We start from the raw sequence: 16,263 nt of genomic DNA, 5'->3' as shown, positions 1-16,263 counted from the left end.
TCTTCCTATCTAACTTACGTTACTTGAACTAAGTTTGTGAAACTCTCAACCCTTTCTACAGAAACCCAGTCGCTGATAGTCACATTTCTCACTTACACTTAGTGATGTCTTTCTCCCCCAGAAGGAAGAGTCTGTGTCAGTTGAGGATTCTAAGGTAGTCACATCAGCCTTAGAAAGAATTTTTCTTATTTGTGTCTCCTCAGATTCTGGCCATTGAGTTGGTGATGCTTTGGTATTTGTTGTAGTTACACTGGATTTGGGATGACAACTTTTTCCTAGTGATAAACATTTTTTCAGATTGCTCTTGCTCATCAGTGGCTTGGGAAAAGCCACTGTGCTTGCAGTGGGCTTCACATCTTCTTTTACTTGATCTTCAAATGGGCCTTCTGGAAATTTTTCTTTTCCAACCTCTTGTAAAACAACTTCATCTTCATCAGAAGTTAAACCCTCTTCTACTTTATTTTTTGACTCTTCTTGCTCAATATCATGAGCTACCAACCGAATGATAAGATCTTTTTTGCTTTGGACATCTTTTAAAAGCTCCACTTTGGTGATGTCAGGCTTTATTAAATTCTGAAATGAGTTCCTACTAGCAGTCTGGAATTGAAGACACAATGAATATTAAAAACAATTGCCTCAGTCATTTTTCCTGTGGTTCTATTGTAATAAGGCAATTTTCATATGGTTTCTAGTTTCAATTTAATAAAATTATTCATCTTCAAATGCCATTCACTTATTATTAGTGATATATTTAAAAGGAGAAATAAATAAAAATTACAAGCAATATTTGCTCATTTCTATATATATATATTTTTTGCATTCAAGAATAATATCACTGGTCCAAAGAAGAGAACCTAACTAAGGTTCTTTCTTTTGCTTCAAATTTTACTTTTTACTTTCCAAGACATGCAACATACACAAATACTTTAATTACATTCTGTTTTCATCATTTACCTTGAAAGTTTTGCAACAAATTTAGACATGATAACATGTTTTTCTAAACTTCTTATTAGGGAACTAATCATAGAGCAATCTAAATACAGATATTTTATGAAAAAAGACAAGGTATTGGCTGACTTGGATTTTTAAAAGTTATGAATAGCCAAAATTGTGAAGGACTTTGAATGTTCATTCCTCACCCCTCCACACCCTAATCCTTTGAACATATTTTCCAAAGGGCATTTCAAAGAGTAAATCTTCATTTCTCCGCACCTCCCTAGTCAAATGTCACTTTCTGTTCTGCAATGTTAAAGACAGATCAAGGAAAAGAGTTATAATTACATAAATGATTTTTCCCATTTCTGTAGCCTTTAATGATGCCACAAAAGCTTTAAACTGAGTTATCAATCTTAGATCTTTTTGTAACACTGCAAATCAGATTTTCAGATAAATGCTGCCTTAAAGTAATATCTTTTGTGCAAAACAAAATGAAAGAACTTCTGTAATAGATGGGAGACAGCCAATCAATTTTGATTATCTGTGCCGGTGGAGGGAAAAAGTGGTTCAAAAAATCAAAAGTCATTCTATATGGCCTTGGAAATGTGTTACTGTATTAGCCTTTAATAGCCATGTGACTGGTGTGTTGGGAAGTTTTGGTACCTTACAACAGCAAATGAAGCCCTGCTTGTGGATTCCTGATTGAGGTAGCCAGAGAGTTGTCTGGGTTCCCTAAATTGATTCCTGTTCTTTCTGCAAACCCATCCTCAGTGAGGATGGATGGCACTGCTGTCCAGATACCCACAAAGCATCTGTCTTAGCTGAACTATCTATGTCTGTTTACTTTCCTTAAGACAGCATTTGCTCCCCTTAATAGTAGTGGGAGTAGTTGTTTTGGATTATCTATTCTCTTCCAACTTCCTCTGGGCTACAAAGAGGTAAAGTACCGTTAAAGATGTAAGAGAAGACAGCATGTAACCAAGAAGAAGAACCAATAGATATTTCTGCAGATGATTAAGAAGTAATGACTTGGGGGTAACATTCTACAGTTTAGACATATAGACCTTGTGCTCAAGGAATTACTTATATACAAATGAAGACTACTAAGTAAATGCTAATGTCATTTTTGGAACCCAAGGAGAAAAGGACATTTTAGAGCTGGAAAGGACCTTCATCTGGACCAAGAAACTAAAGATCAAGGAGAATCCATCAGTGTCTATGACAATCTCAGTATCTGAGACTTAAAAAAAGTACCTATCAATGTCTTCACCAGCTCTGAGACTTAGTTCAATGGGTTGGAAAATAATGCTAAGGAAAACATGCTCCTAGGCTTATGCTCCAGGCACGTTGGTTCTATAGAACTTTGCTCAGTTCGTAAGCCACAGGCTACATCCCTAGTGTGAGTGCACCCTCACCAGTGCAAGAGGCTCATTTATCCCTAGGGGATTTGGTATTAAATGAGAACATGGGGCTGCATGAGTGTAACTCCATCTCCTGGCAAGACCATCCCTATGCCCTTATGCCCTAAGATCAGTAAACAGAACTGCCTGCTTTTTCAATAATTGCACTGTGCAAGGACAATGTTTTGGCATTTCGAGGCCCCATTATTTAAGTACATTTGGAGCTCAAATAGGGGATGCAGAGGATCTAGTTCATAAAAATAGCAGCATGAAGACAACTGGGTTGAGTACAAGGGTCGTATAGGAAAGAAACTGGGATGTCCTGAGGATGTAAGAGTATGGCAAACTAGGAAGTATTATGTAGTGAAAGTGAAATAAGAAGAAACGAACTCTGAAGAGTTTGCAGCATAATGTTTGTTGATGAATGTTCTAAGTAAAAACAATACTACTATGGAGCCTTAAGTTTGAGGATTTCAATCTCTAATAGAGGCTGGTTTAGCTGATATTCTAACTGGCCCTTTTGGACCCATATAGTATATCTATGAAAGAATTGTGAGGATCGTAAAAATTGCATTTCTTCCCAGTTGCCAAATGAGGACTACAATTCTTATCAGTCCTATTTGCTGTTAAGGGTATTTCCCTGTATTCCCATTCTTCAAGAAATGGCAGTTCAGTCTGACTGCCTAATGGAAACTAGCCTGCCCCTTTAACACTGAGCCACACTGCTGGTGGGATAAGTCCCAGGAAAGCAGAGAATTGTATTGGATGAATCAGAGTGTCCAATTCTACTGGGCTGGGCAAGAGAAAATTGACTATATTTTACAAATGCATTCCCATAGACCTACTGGAGGAAAGAAATCACAGAAGGACAACCAATCCTCACTAACTATTCATTTCTTTTCACCACTGCTTTTTACACTAACCTCCAAGGGCTTTACATTCAGTCGTCCGGCCTCATCCAAAGAGATGCGCTTTTCTCTCTCTCTCTTTCCAGCATCAGGGACGTCTTTCGAGTAACTGCTCCCCCTTGCTGACATTCTTCTCAGTGCTTCGATGCTATGTCCAGTTCTAGCTAAGCACTCCATCTGCAGTTTCTCAAGAGATTGGGTTTTTATAGAAATAACACCTAAGTGTTCTGCAACAATGTCTGGATCAATATTGATTGGTCGTTTCTTATGGTGAGGAATTATTTTAATTGGAAATTCCTCCTCACTTAAATCTTGATCTAACGCTTTTTGCTCTAGCTCACGTTTCATTGTAACAGTATTCCCATGCACCTTTTCAACAATTCGACCAATGTCCAGATCGCCAAAGAGAACAGCACATGAATCTTTTGGGCTAATTGTTTCTAACGGAAAATTTAAAACTTTACTGATAATTAAAGAAGCGACCTCTTTACGGAAGACATTGTTTGCACCTTTCATGTTATAATAAAGTTCTTCGTGCGTTCCAGATTGTTGTAGTACATGATTATAAACAGAATCAGCCATCTGAGAACTCATTTCTATACTTTCTGGACTTAAAAACTTTTCTTCAGGATTAGCAGTTACAACGCTAATGTTGTTTCTGGAAATTTCAGCTGCCACAGATTTTGCCAATTGAGATGCAATATTTTTTAACTCAGGCTTTGATAAGTTTGAGGCACTTGGCAACTTTATTAGTTTAGCCAAGAAGAAGGCCAGTGTTTCTTCTAAAATCCTGGCATCTAACACAGCCTCTTTTTCAGATGAAGGCTTTTTCTTCAACTTGAGGTCATCGATAATCTTAACGACTTTTTCCGTAATTTTGACAGCTTCCAGAACTAACTCGAAACTTGATGCTTCTTCCCCTACTAGAGGATGGAATTCTGAATTGGAAATTTCCTTCACCATTAAAAATCCTATTGTATCAGAGAGGACATTGCTCCTACCCATTAAATCTTTATACATTGAGCTATGGGAGCCAGAGTGCTTTAAAACACTGTTATAGACAGAAGTAACTACTTTTTCAATAGTTGCACTGTCTGCTAAAGATACAGTGGGTGATTCTTTGGCCTCTGGTACTACTGTAATATGACTTTTAGAGATATATTCTTGGAATGAATTTAAGATTTTTGAGATTATTTTTTGCATTTGAGAATTTAGAGAATTGTTTTGTTCCTTATCTGCTTTTGGAAACACAAATAAAAGCTTTGACAAAAAATTTATAGCAATTTCTTCTATTATGTTGAAAGGCAGTTTGTAAGCCCATGATGGCTGAGACTGGGGAATTTCAGCGGTTTGGATAACATCTTTAAGGATATTTTCAACAACATTGTCAACTTCTGTACATTGATGTGGTGTTAGCTCTCCAGAAAAATAGTTCTGCAACTGATTGCCAGCTACTTCCCGAACAACTAAATTAACTATGGTTTCTGAAAGGATTTTGCAACCACTCTTGACACAATTTCCTATGCACTCTTGAGTTCCAAATTGTGGCAAGAGATTATTATAAATAGTCTGAACCACTACTTGAATAATTTCATAATCATTAGGATGTAAGGATTCTACATACTCTATAGTCATATCTTCGTCGTTGGAGATCTCTGTCATAATTGTACTTACTAATTTCATTTGAAGGAAATCCAGTTCTGGGTACAAATTATCCTCAGATATTTCTGCTTTTGTGTTGGCTACCGTTGAGAAAATTTTTGATAGAAGAGAAGAAATTATACTTTCTAAAAATTCGTAAGGCAGCATTATGGTATATGGCGATGATGTTTGACATTCTTTGCAGGCTGTTTGGACCACTTTATGAACCTTTTTCATAACCCCCTTAGATTCTAGAGGCAAACATACTGAAGCTGGAACCTCATCATAAAGTGGCAAGTTTAGCTGATGCTGAAAAATTTCTTCTATTACTGCATTAGCTAGCTTTCTTGCTAAATTTTCACCATCGCTATTTATGTCCTTACAAATGGAATCTTGAGATCTATATTCCTGGAAAATATTGCATATAGAAGAGTGAGCAATCTTATTGACTAACGTTTTATCGATTGATGGTATTTTATCCATAAAAGATGCCTCATCTGAAGAAGGTGTTTTAGTTGCAGGTGGCATTTTATGCATGGGTGGTATTTTATCCATAATTAATTTTTTCTCGGGAGGTGCTTTATCCACAGATGGTTCTTTTTGCCTGAGAGTTACTTTATGAAGTGAGGAAACTTTATCAGCAGGTGAGAGGAGCTGACTTCCTTGATCTGGGTTTACTACTTTAATTTGAGCATCTGAAACCTCCTTTAAGAGGGAGTCAGTCGGTATCATAGCTGTGTCATAGAGCTCAGCCTGATTTACATTATTGGTTACATTTTGACATGTATCATCTATACCTGGTGAGGAAGAAAAAATCAATTTAACTATTTCAGAGATAACATCTTCTAAAAAGTTAGCAGGGAAAATCCCGGGGTTATTTTCTGGCGGGTTCTGAGGATTGTCTGGTTTACTAGGTTTACTTTTAATCTCTTTATCTTTACTTTTCTCATTCTCGTCATCTTTTTCAGGAGCATTTTGTTTAGCTGAATTCCTTGAAGCAGGCTGTGCAAAATCCTTGCCATCTGCTTGAGTTACAGATGCTGCTTTATCGCCTAGAGGATTTTGGGATTTTGAATCATCTACTGGTTCTTGGATAGAAGATATTTCTAAAACATTTCTGTCAATGCTTTCAGTGACATTTTGGACATGTTTAGGATGCAAGATCTGTTTGTCATATGGAACTCTGTAAGCTGGAGAATCTCTCATCTTCCCTTGGATCTCTCGATTTCTCACCTTGGATTTCAGAGATGGTAATTCAAAAGGTTTATCCTCTTTTTCTAATGAACTTTCTCTTTTCTTGTCACTCTTCTTTTTATCATCTATTTTAAAATCTGGTTCCAAGACAACCTTCTTTTTTGTATCATTGGTAGCTGGTGAAAGACATTTGTACACCTCATCACCTTGCCTTTTCTTGTCTTTTCTAGCCAAGCTATCTTTCTTCTTGATTTCATTCTTTATAAGTGCTGTACACACATCTGGACCCTGAGTATCTTTACTTTTTGCACTGGTAACTTTTGATACCTTCTCATTACCTTTTCCAATTAGACTTTCCCTTTTCTTTTCATCCCCTTTCTTTTTATTCGCCACACTTTCAGCTAACTCTGATCCTAGGGTAGTTACTTTGCTCTTTGTAATGCTAGTTATAGTGGTAAAGATTGGCTCATGGATGCTTCCTGTCTTCATTGATGTCTCCTCCTTTTTGAAATTCTCTTTTCCGTTAAATGCTCCTCTACCTACTTCCAAAGTTTCCATTTTGTCTTTCAGGCCTGAAGTTAGAGAAGTAAGCATAGATGATTGTTCTGCAGAAGAAACTGGGTTCCCCTTAAAGCTTCCATTTTTCCTTGTAAAGGTTTTATATGGTAGGTGTTGAAATCTTTGGATGATGTCATCCACAGCTAGAAATGAGAACAAGGTAGACCAGTCTCCCCAAAAAAGTGGTTGAATCTTGAAAGCAGAGATTACCTTCTTGGCTAAAGCAGCAATCATCTCTATAACAACGTTACTTCTATCATCTTTCTGAACATTGTTAGATCCATATATTTCTATGACCTCGTCATACACAGAATCAGATACTTTATTGACTGTCTCTTTATCTATTGGTGGAAACAAAAACATTTCTTCAGCATTTGCTAAAACTTTAATTTCACTTTTCCTAAACTCCCCTATCAAGGCGTTGGCAAATTTTATAGCTGTACCCATGAAGTCTCTTTCTGATATCTCTTTGTCCTTAGGATTTTCAGCAATACTTGGAAGATTACAAAATTTGTGAACAAGGTCAATTATGACATCTTCCAAAAATGTAGCAGAATACACAGAAGACTGTGGGAAGGACTGTAGTTTTTCTTTACTGGGATTCCAGGGTTCAATGACTTGGTCATTTTTGGGTAAGTCATTGGGAGATGATTCTTCATCACATAAAAATGGCTGCAGATGGTGGTCCACAATTTCCTTCATAATGAAACCAGCTATCCTCCTGAGGAATGAGCCTCCCTTTTTGCATGTATCTTTCTGTGCTTCATCTTTGAATTTAAACTTTTTCATAATATTATTACATATGGAATCAATGAAGTTCTCAGTTGCTCCTAATTGCATATTTTCTACATTTTCCTCTGCTGCGGCAAGTCTAATCTCATGTTCTGAAATTTCTGTTATAATTTCTTCAGTCAGTTTTGAAGCTGCATTCACAAACTCATAATCTGGTGGCACCTCTTCCTCAATTAGCTCAGTTTCAGTCTCAGATGAAGGGAATATATATGCAAGAAGCTTGTAAATCACATCTTCTAAAAGGGCATGGGGCAATACAGTGATGCATGATGGTAAGACATGGCTATCATCATTGATGGTGTCGAGTACATTTCTGATGATGTTCTCCTCTTGGAGGGAGGAATAGGAAGAAGTTGCTAATTCTCCCGAAACTAATGACTCCACTTGATAGTCATAAATTTCCCCTAACAGCAAATGATATATTATTTTTCCATAGCTGACAGCATCACTTTGTATAGCTCTATAAATATGAACCAGAGATTTATAATCATCTAATATTTTTTCATAAATTAGGTTGACAATTTTTGTAACCATTTCTTTATAGCCTTCTGAAAAATAAAGATTTTCATCCAAGTGATCTGAAACTAAAATCTCTGATGTGGTGAACTCCAGCACAATTGATTTTACTAATGTTGTAACAATGTCAGTAATGTAGACTTCTGCTTTATGTGGGTTTTCGGCAGCCACGACATTATGTGAGAATACATAAAGGATTTTGCATAAAAGCTCAGAAATTACTTCCTCCAAAAAGACAGCTGAATTCACAATGAAAGATAATTCTCTTTGTTTAGGATCTATTGCTCTCTGTTGAGAAGTTTGATCCACTGTACCTGAGTGAAGAGTTTTATCTCCAGATAAAAATAACTCAAGATGATGGTTAAATATTTCTTTTATTATATAACTCGCTATTTTTGTAACAGGTATATTACTTATGCCTTTTTTATCTTTTGTAAGAGACTGGTATAGATTTGAATGAGAAATATCAGCATAAATGGCATCAACCATAGCCTGGACATCTTTTCCTGAAATCACATTTTGTTTTTCATTTCCATGTTTAATAATGCATATTGCATGTTTAGAAATTATTGATTTGACTTCATCGATCAGTCTCACAACTGTGTTGCTGAACTCTGACTGCAAAAGGTCTGGATCTTCGTCACTGCAGTTCAAAGGACTTATCTGAGATAAAACCTGAGTGACAATTTTTTCCAAATGTGTGTGTGATAATATGGTGGTATATCTTGTACAAGTCTGTCTTCTGAGTCTTGATTTACTAATAGCATAATGAACTCTCTTTATCAAAACATCAGCATTGAGTTTTGAATATGATTTAAAAGGCAGGTGTGCAATGAAATCTGGGTGAATTTGGAAAGCAAAAACTTCAGTCAGGATAATTTTAGTTACCTTCTCTGCCAATGTTTTTGTGTCACTGAGAAAGTCCTTATCAGGTTCCAGTTCATATTCTTGTAAAACTTTGCTATATGCCATGTCAATAATTTCGATTACTATGTCTCTGTCTACTCGTGGCAAACACAGTTGTTCCACAGTATTTTCTAGGATGCTAACTTGAGCTTTTGAGAATTCTTCTGTTATCAAATATATGAGTTTTTCTGCTGTTTCCAGCAGTTCTTTTTCTGAATCTCTTATTGATTTTGTTTGCACAATACCTAACACCCTGTGGAATATTTTGCCTAAAACCCCAGAGATCACATCTTCCAAAAATGATGAGGAGTAAACACTTGCAAAAAAATGTTGCCTTCTCGCATCATCAAAGTATGTGTATGATGAAGGAAGTAATGAGCTGCCATACACAAATGGATGGAGATGTTGTTGACAGATATTTTTAATAGTAAAACCTGCTATTCTATCAATAAGAACACTGTTACTGCTTATGATATCGTGCTCAACTGCTTCTTGAGACCCAGAGTTTTGTAAGATACTTCTGAATACAGAATCAACGAGATACTGAGCATACTCCTCTGAGTAAACAGATTTGGTTTCTTCATCTTTTGAAAATCGAATTTCATGTTGGGAAACTTTCATCCTAATATCACTGATTAGCTTTGAAGAGATTTCACTGCAATTAATTCCTGATCTATCTTTTGCAGTTTCACTGTATGGAACCATGTTAGATACAGAAGGAAAGATTCTAGATAATAGTTCTCTGATTATGTCTTCTAAAAATGTGTAGGGCAGTAAGGTGTTATATGGAGATAAATGCTGGCTTGGCTTGGTAGATTCACTGATGCCACTAAAGAGGTTCTGAATAGTGTTCTCTGCTGTTAAAGTAGCATAGGTAGAAGCTGACAAATCCCCAGAAAACAGCGGATGAAAAAGATAATCAGAAATAGCTGCTACAATTAAATTGGTAATATTTTCTGCCAAAATATCACTGTCTATGAGTTTTTTATTATCAACCTCAGGGGCCAGCTCATGTTGTTTCAGAACATTCTCATAAACTGAATTAACAAGTTCATCCACAGTGTCTATATCTACAGTTGTGAAAGACTGCTCTTGGCCATCACGAAGAATGCAGATTTTAGCTTTGTTAAAATGGTGATTAATTGAGTTTATTATTTTGGGGGTCATTTTATCCAGTTCACGCTCAGTGTTATATCTTCGATTGAAGATCTTTGGTAACAGTCTGACAACAATTTCTTCTACAAATGCATTAGGATAAAAGTCCATGCCTAATGATGATGGCTTCTGGGGTCTGTGTGACTCTGTGACTTCACTGAGAACCTCTGTAACCATATTTGATATTTCATCCAATGCAGTCATTAAACGAGGTAAGCCCGCTCCACACAAGAATGGTTGAAGATGATTTTCAATAATCTCTTGAATAATGAGACTGGCTATTCGGTCAACCATAATCGGGCTTTGGCTTAGTATACTTTTCTGTATTGATACAAGAGAGTCAGACATCTGCAAAATATTATTATAAACAGACTCCACCATATTTTGAAGGTTTTTTTCTGTATATAGATGTTGATAATCATATTTAGTGAGCCAAATCTTATGCTTTGAAATGGCTAACAAAATCTGATCTATTATACAGGTGGATATCTCATTAAAATCCGAAGTCATTAAATATTTCTTTCCCAAGCAGGAAGCCTCGCTGGGTGGAGAAACGAGCTGAGCTAACAGCTTTCTGATGACATCTTCTAAAAGTGAGTGTGATAACATGGTAGTATAGCTTGCTGAATATAGACCTTGGTAATTAAGTTCTCTCAGGTTGTTTTGAAGTTTCTGTAGTATATTTTCAGCTTTGAGAGGGTAATATGAATTGGGCATGAGCTTCCCTGCAAAGCACAACGGGAGTTGGTAGTCTACACTCTCTTTCAATATGCCATTAGTTATCTGTTCTGCTATTGAGGGGGTAGCCTGTGCCAGATGACTGCCACAGGTAACTTTTAATGTATATTCCCATGAAACATTATAAACGGAGTCAACAATCTTACTAACAGTTTCTTTATAGATTGGTGGAAAATATATCCTTTCTTCAACACCCCGTAAAACAGTGACTCGGGCATTTTTAAACTCATTCACCACAGAGTTGACATCTAATACATTCATCTCATTGAGCTGGGCTTCAGTGATGTTTACATTTTTGCCCTGCAATGAGGTAGAGAGATTGAGAAAAATGTCTGCAATTATTTCCTCCAGAAATGTGGCAGAGTAAACTCCAGTGCTCATGCCTCCTGGAGGTTTCATGTTAAGAAGGGTTGCTGTATTGACCTGCTTTTTACCTGGTTTTTGAAGAGGAGGTAGACAAGCAAATTTTCCTGAAAATTGCTTACCAAATGGGGCTTGCATTTTGGAGTGAACCACCGTGAGATTATTCAATGGCCCTGTCAAAGGCTTGCTGTCATAATTCATGAATCTTACAGAGACTTTATCGTGCCTTGATTCTTTTAATTCTGGTCTTTGTGCTTTTGGGAAACTAGGAAGTCTCTCTCTTGTCCTGTATGTTAAATTCTTGTTTGTAAATGGTGGACTTCCGGGAGGTTGCTCTACACCATGTGACAGTTTTTCCATTAAGGATTTTACCAAGCTATGGGAAATAATACAAAGCATAGATCCTTGATTTATTTCTGCCAGATTTTCCCAAAGGTCTAACATGTCATATCCTTCAAATGGTGAGCCATAGTCCATTGTTCCCCTGCAAAAATCCTCTATATTTTGAAGTATGTTGAACAGTTGATGTTCTGCTGGTATTTCATCAGAAAGCGTACCATTTGTAAGGAAGCTGTTGGTTGTACATTCTTCCAAAAGTGTTCTAATAAGTTTCTCACACACAGCATTCAGAAGAAAAACTGATTTTGGGGAGAGCCCTAGGTCATTTCTAGGTATTCTATGACTTTGCTGGATATTTGAAAATAGGAACGTTTTTCTTGCTGTTTTACCAGAATCCATATCCCAATTTGGGCATTCATCGGGCGAAAACAAATCGAAAACAATATTGAAAACTTTATTGACCACTTCTTTAGATTCATGAGTTTTTAGGCTACCAACCAGAGTGTCTAACTTACATGCCAGAGAATTTAGTTTATTTTTCTGTACCACTTGATTAATTCGGTGAGTAGGAGCTGATTTCCAACCTCTGAGGCCTGTCTGTCTTTTCATTGTTTTGGTTTTCTTGTGAATGGGCAAACTATGGCTTTTAAGCATGGAAAGTGATTTGTTTCCTCCGTTACTGTCAGGCTGATGATTTATTCCTATTTCTTTGCACAGAACATGAATCACTCCTACCTTGAGATCTTGAAAGAGATTGTCAAAGTCAGCTGTAGCTGTTCTTGCACAGTAAACATATTTTGTTTTCATAGAAACCATTTGTTGTGTAATGTCTGCCTTTAAAATGTCATTATTGCAAAGGATTTGAATAATGATTTCAGAAATGCTTAACGCAAGCCCTCTGATAGAAATTGACCGACTCTCAAACACTTCGGAATAAACTAAAATAACCTTGCTAAATGTTGCATCTTGGTTTTCTAGTGAGTTTTGTTTTGTTCCACCATCTTCAGTGCAATCAGAAATGCTTGAAATTATATAGAAAATAACCAATTCAGCGAGATGTTCACAAAACTGTTTAAGTGAAGAATCACTGTTTGTGCTTCTTAGAGGCTGTTTTGATTCATATTTCTTCCTTAACAGTGTGGAAGCAATAGATACTTTTTCATCAAGAGGACCTTAAAACAGAAAGCATTACTATTTTAAACATGCATTAAGGAAAAACGATGACCATTCAAAATCTTGGAAATATTTTATATGTGAATTCCACCTTGGGTGTACCTCACTCATGAAATAGAAAAACCTCATCGAGAAAGGAACTAGGTTTTCTTCAACTCTATTTCCCACCTGTGGAACTTATTTCAGCTGAGAAGTTAAGAAAATAGCCCAGTAGAATTCAAATCTCTAAGTGCTGGTTTCTTCCTTGGATAGCTATGTTGCTTTAAGAAGCTGGAAATCCTGGGGCAGAGAAGTGGTTTCCAGCTTTAGTGCTGCAATGCCCTAGAATGACTCCAGTGATATCTAGAGACCTCATGTAATTCTTGAAAACATTTTCGGCTGTTCAGCTAATTATCTAGTTTGGGACTATACAGTATATAGTAAATTGAACCAAATGAAACTGCTGATGTTTGAGTTTTTGACATACAAAAATGGCTATTTCATATGGTTCAACCCAATATATGCATGTAAACATTTATAGAAAGGGAGTGCAGATATTGTATTTGTAAGCATGGGTTTAGAGTATTATTCCTATAAAGAATTTAAATCAGAACGGTGGAACATGAACAACAGAACATGAAGTGTAAGACCACCCTTCTTATAAACTCTATCATCAATATGCACAAAGACTTTAACTGCATACCTCAAAAAGAAATTGGCTCATTACAGTCAATTAACTATGCATGAGGTTTAACTATAATGTAAGAAGTTTTTTTAAAAGAACTTAAAAAAACCCTCTTGGAACTTCTGTTTGGGAACTGCCTTTAGAGCAGTTGTATGTCCCAAACCAGACAACCAGTTTCATCATTTCATAGTCATATCTCATGCCCAACCAAAATATCCAACTTTAAATTGTGCCCATTTAATCTCATCTGCACATAGGGCAAACTGAACAATGCTCCTTCAAATAAAAATTATGTAAATATGTAACATTTTTTTTCATTTTAGCATATTGACCAGTTGACAAACTACACAAGTAGATAAACAGCCACCCCAAATCCAAGGCTATGTTCGGAGAAGCAGTGAATGCAGCTTCTTGGATGTGAGGGTTAAAAACAAAATTCTTAAAATTATCATTGACTTTTTTCCTCTAAAATGATGCCAACTCTTTATAAGTCATCCCTCACTCACCTCTTGTTTCGAAGTTCTTGAAATGTGTGACTACAGATGTAGTAACATATCTTGCTACTAGATAGATTTCATGTGGTCCCAGTTCCTGATCTGCAAAAGCAATGACTTCAACCTCTTCAAGAGTTACTATTTTCTCTAACTTTGGGTACCTACTTTTCCTCTTTTCCAGTAAGGTGAAATCTGCTCCACTTGCTCCAAGGCTTTTGTTTTTTTCTCCGGTTTTATAGCTGATTCCTTTCCCCCACATTTTAAGTAAGCTTTCCTCATCTTTTTGTTCTTCAGACATTACAGATGAAGGCCTTGCCTTTGATACAAAAAATGGCCTCATTGTTTCTGTACTTTCATTAGTGTGTGGGGTTTGACTTGGAAGGCCGTAACTCAGCAGCATGGTATTGACGATGTTTTCTGCAGCTAAACATATTTTGAGTGGAGAAACGGTTGTCTGTATTTGGTTTGGCTTAACAATTGATTTGGGGGGCTCATAGTGAAGCACTCTTTGATTTTCACCTTCTTCCATTTCTCTGAAGGACATGGGGTGCTCTGGTGCTGCTTGTACAGAGTCACTGGATTTCTGAGATGGTTTTTGTAAGACACTGCCTTTTGGGAGAGAGCTGTTTCCTTCCAGGGCTTGATCAAAGTGGCTGAGGCATTGGGTTTCGCTTCTAGAATATGATGGTTTAAGTTCTGATTTAAGCCCTTCCATTGGCTCTGTAGTTTTAGTTCTAGCTCCTGCAGAGTATCTGACATACAAAGGTATCTTTGAGGAAGACTTGTCCTTTATTTTCATATCTTCCTCTGAATAAAACAGAAAGCCAGGGATTTGTGGAGGATCATCCCTGCAGCTAACTCCCTTTGACTTTGAAGTGGACATTCCCATCCCAGTTGCAAATTCAGGCCAGTTAGCATTGTAGGCGTTTTCGGCTCCTTGGCACAGATTCTCCTTTAGATAGCTTTTGATCATCAACTCGTAGACGTGAATACATTGGTCCATCAGTGTGCTGATGATCTGACTTGCTACAATGTTTTCTTCAAAAACACTAATCAAAGATGGTTCCACTTGGCATTTTTCTTTGTCTAGCTTGTTCTTAATTATACCAAGCATGTTATTGACAGTACTAGCAGTATATGTAAGCAATTCTGAATGAAATGAGTGAAGCTGTTGAAGGGTATTCTGTGTGTTTTCCTGGGAAATCATACTACTTGATTTAGATTCATCAGGAAACTTATTTAAGGGTTGTAACTTGGGCAAAATCGTTTTCATTAATGGTTTCTGTTGGACACCAAAAAAGTTTTCAATAGGTATTTTCACAATTTCAGTAAAAGCATATGTAAAGACATGTTTAAACTGTAGGTCTGCAAATGACTCAAAGATGTTCAGAACCCCTTCCATGATATCTTGAGCGATTTGGTGGCTAGTGCCCCCTAATTTTTGGTCTTTCAACTTTGTGTTATAGGTGGATACATTGTTGGGGCTCTTTGTTCTTAGGGAACCACATTTACTTCTAGCAGTAGTTTCTTTCTTGTTTTCTAACGTTTCTTTACTATCTGTTATGAACATCTGAGCCAAGAAGCACAACTCTAGTTTTCCAAATAGCTTTTCAACAATTTCCTGGCCAAATATATTAATCTGAGCTTGGGAACACTCAGCTCTAGATGCAGCTCTTTTAAAGTTATGGTACCTGCTTTCACAAGCCCCAAGAGGTGACAAACTTAAAAATGAAACAGATTGTTCTAATTCTTTTGCTTTCATTGAAATTTCATTCAAGACAGTCTCAGCTATCATTAGTAGCTTATATTTTTCATTTTCCATGTCACGTGATTCTGTTTGCCATTTATCAAACATTTGTTTAAAAATATCCTCTTTAGGAAAGATTTTCTTTATCTGTGGAGAAACATTCTCCAAAGAGAAATGGGTTTCTGGATTTGCAAGAGAGATTGTACTAAAATTGCTCTGTGAAAATTTGAGATCTGAGTATGAGCCTTTTATTGGGTTGGCCAAATTGTTGTTCTTTGTAGCATATAATCCTTGCAAAACTGCGTTAACTATTTCACATGCTGTCACAATTTGATCAGAAGGTAAAGCATTTACATTTACCAATGCTCCATTGTGCCTCACATTTTGAAATTCATTCACGATTGTTTCCAGAATATTGCTTACTATATCCTTGGCATACATTTTTAGTTCTGCAGTGGGAAGTTTTGTTCTCACCAAGCGGTTTTTGGCATCTGCTGTTGATAGCTGGTGTGGCAGCCCAATGGCAGTCTTGGACCAGCTGCCTCTTAGAGTTTGCTCTTCAGGACCTAACTTGGTCTTGCTTTTGGCTTTAGCACCACTAGGTCCTTGCTGTGGTTTTGTTTTAAATTTAGGCAAAGAAGTAACTTTTGATTTTCTTATAAAATTTGTTCTAAAACTTGCCATAGGGCTGCCCTTGGGACTAACTTTATAACTGCTTGGCCTCAGAGATCGAATTTCA

At 36.7% G+C, this 16,263-nt stretch overlaps 1 protein-coding gene across 1 annotated transcript in view; it reads right to left on the bottom strand.

Annotated features, from left to right (window-relative positions):
* Positions 1-16,263, bottom strand: part of LOC124245930 (fibrous sheath-interacting protein 2-like) — a gene marked incomplete at its 5' end in the record, with an annotated part of 41,816 nt that overhangs the window by 11,476 nt on the left and 14,077 nt on the right. The window contains 3 exon segments of the mRNA XM_046673764.1: positions 97-597; positions 3,260-12,618; positions 13,790-16,236. Of these exon segments, the coding sequence (XP_046529720.1) occupies positions 97-597; positions 3,260-12,618; positions 13,790-16,236 (12,307 nt within the window).

The sequence above is a fragment of the Equus quagga genome, chromosome 10, assembly GCF_021613505.1.
Source record: "Equus quagga isolate Etosha38 chromosome 10, UCLA_HA_Equagga_1.0, whole genome shotgun sequence".
NCBI classification, from domain to species: Eukaryota; Metazoa; Chordata; class Mammalia; order Perissodactyla; family Equidae; genus Equus; species Equus quagga.
This window is presented reverse-complemented; position numbering and strand designations above follow the sequence as displayed.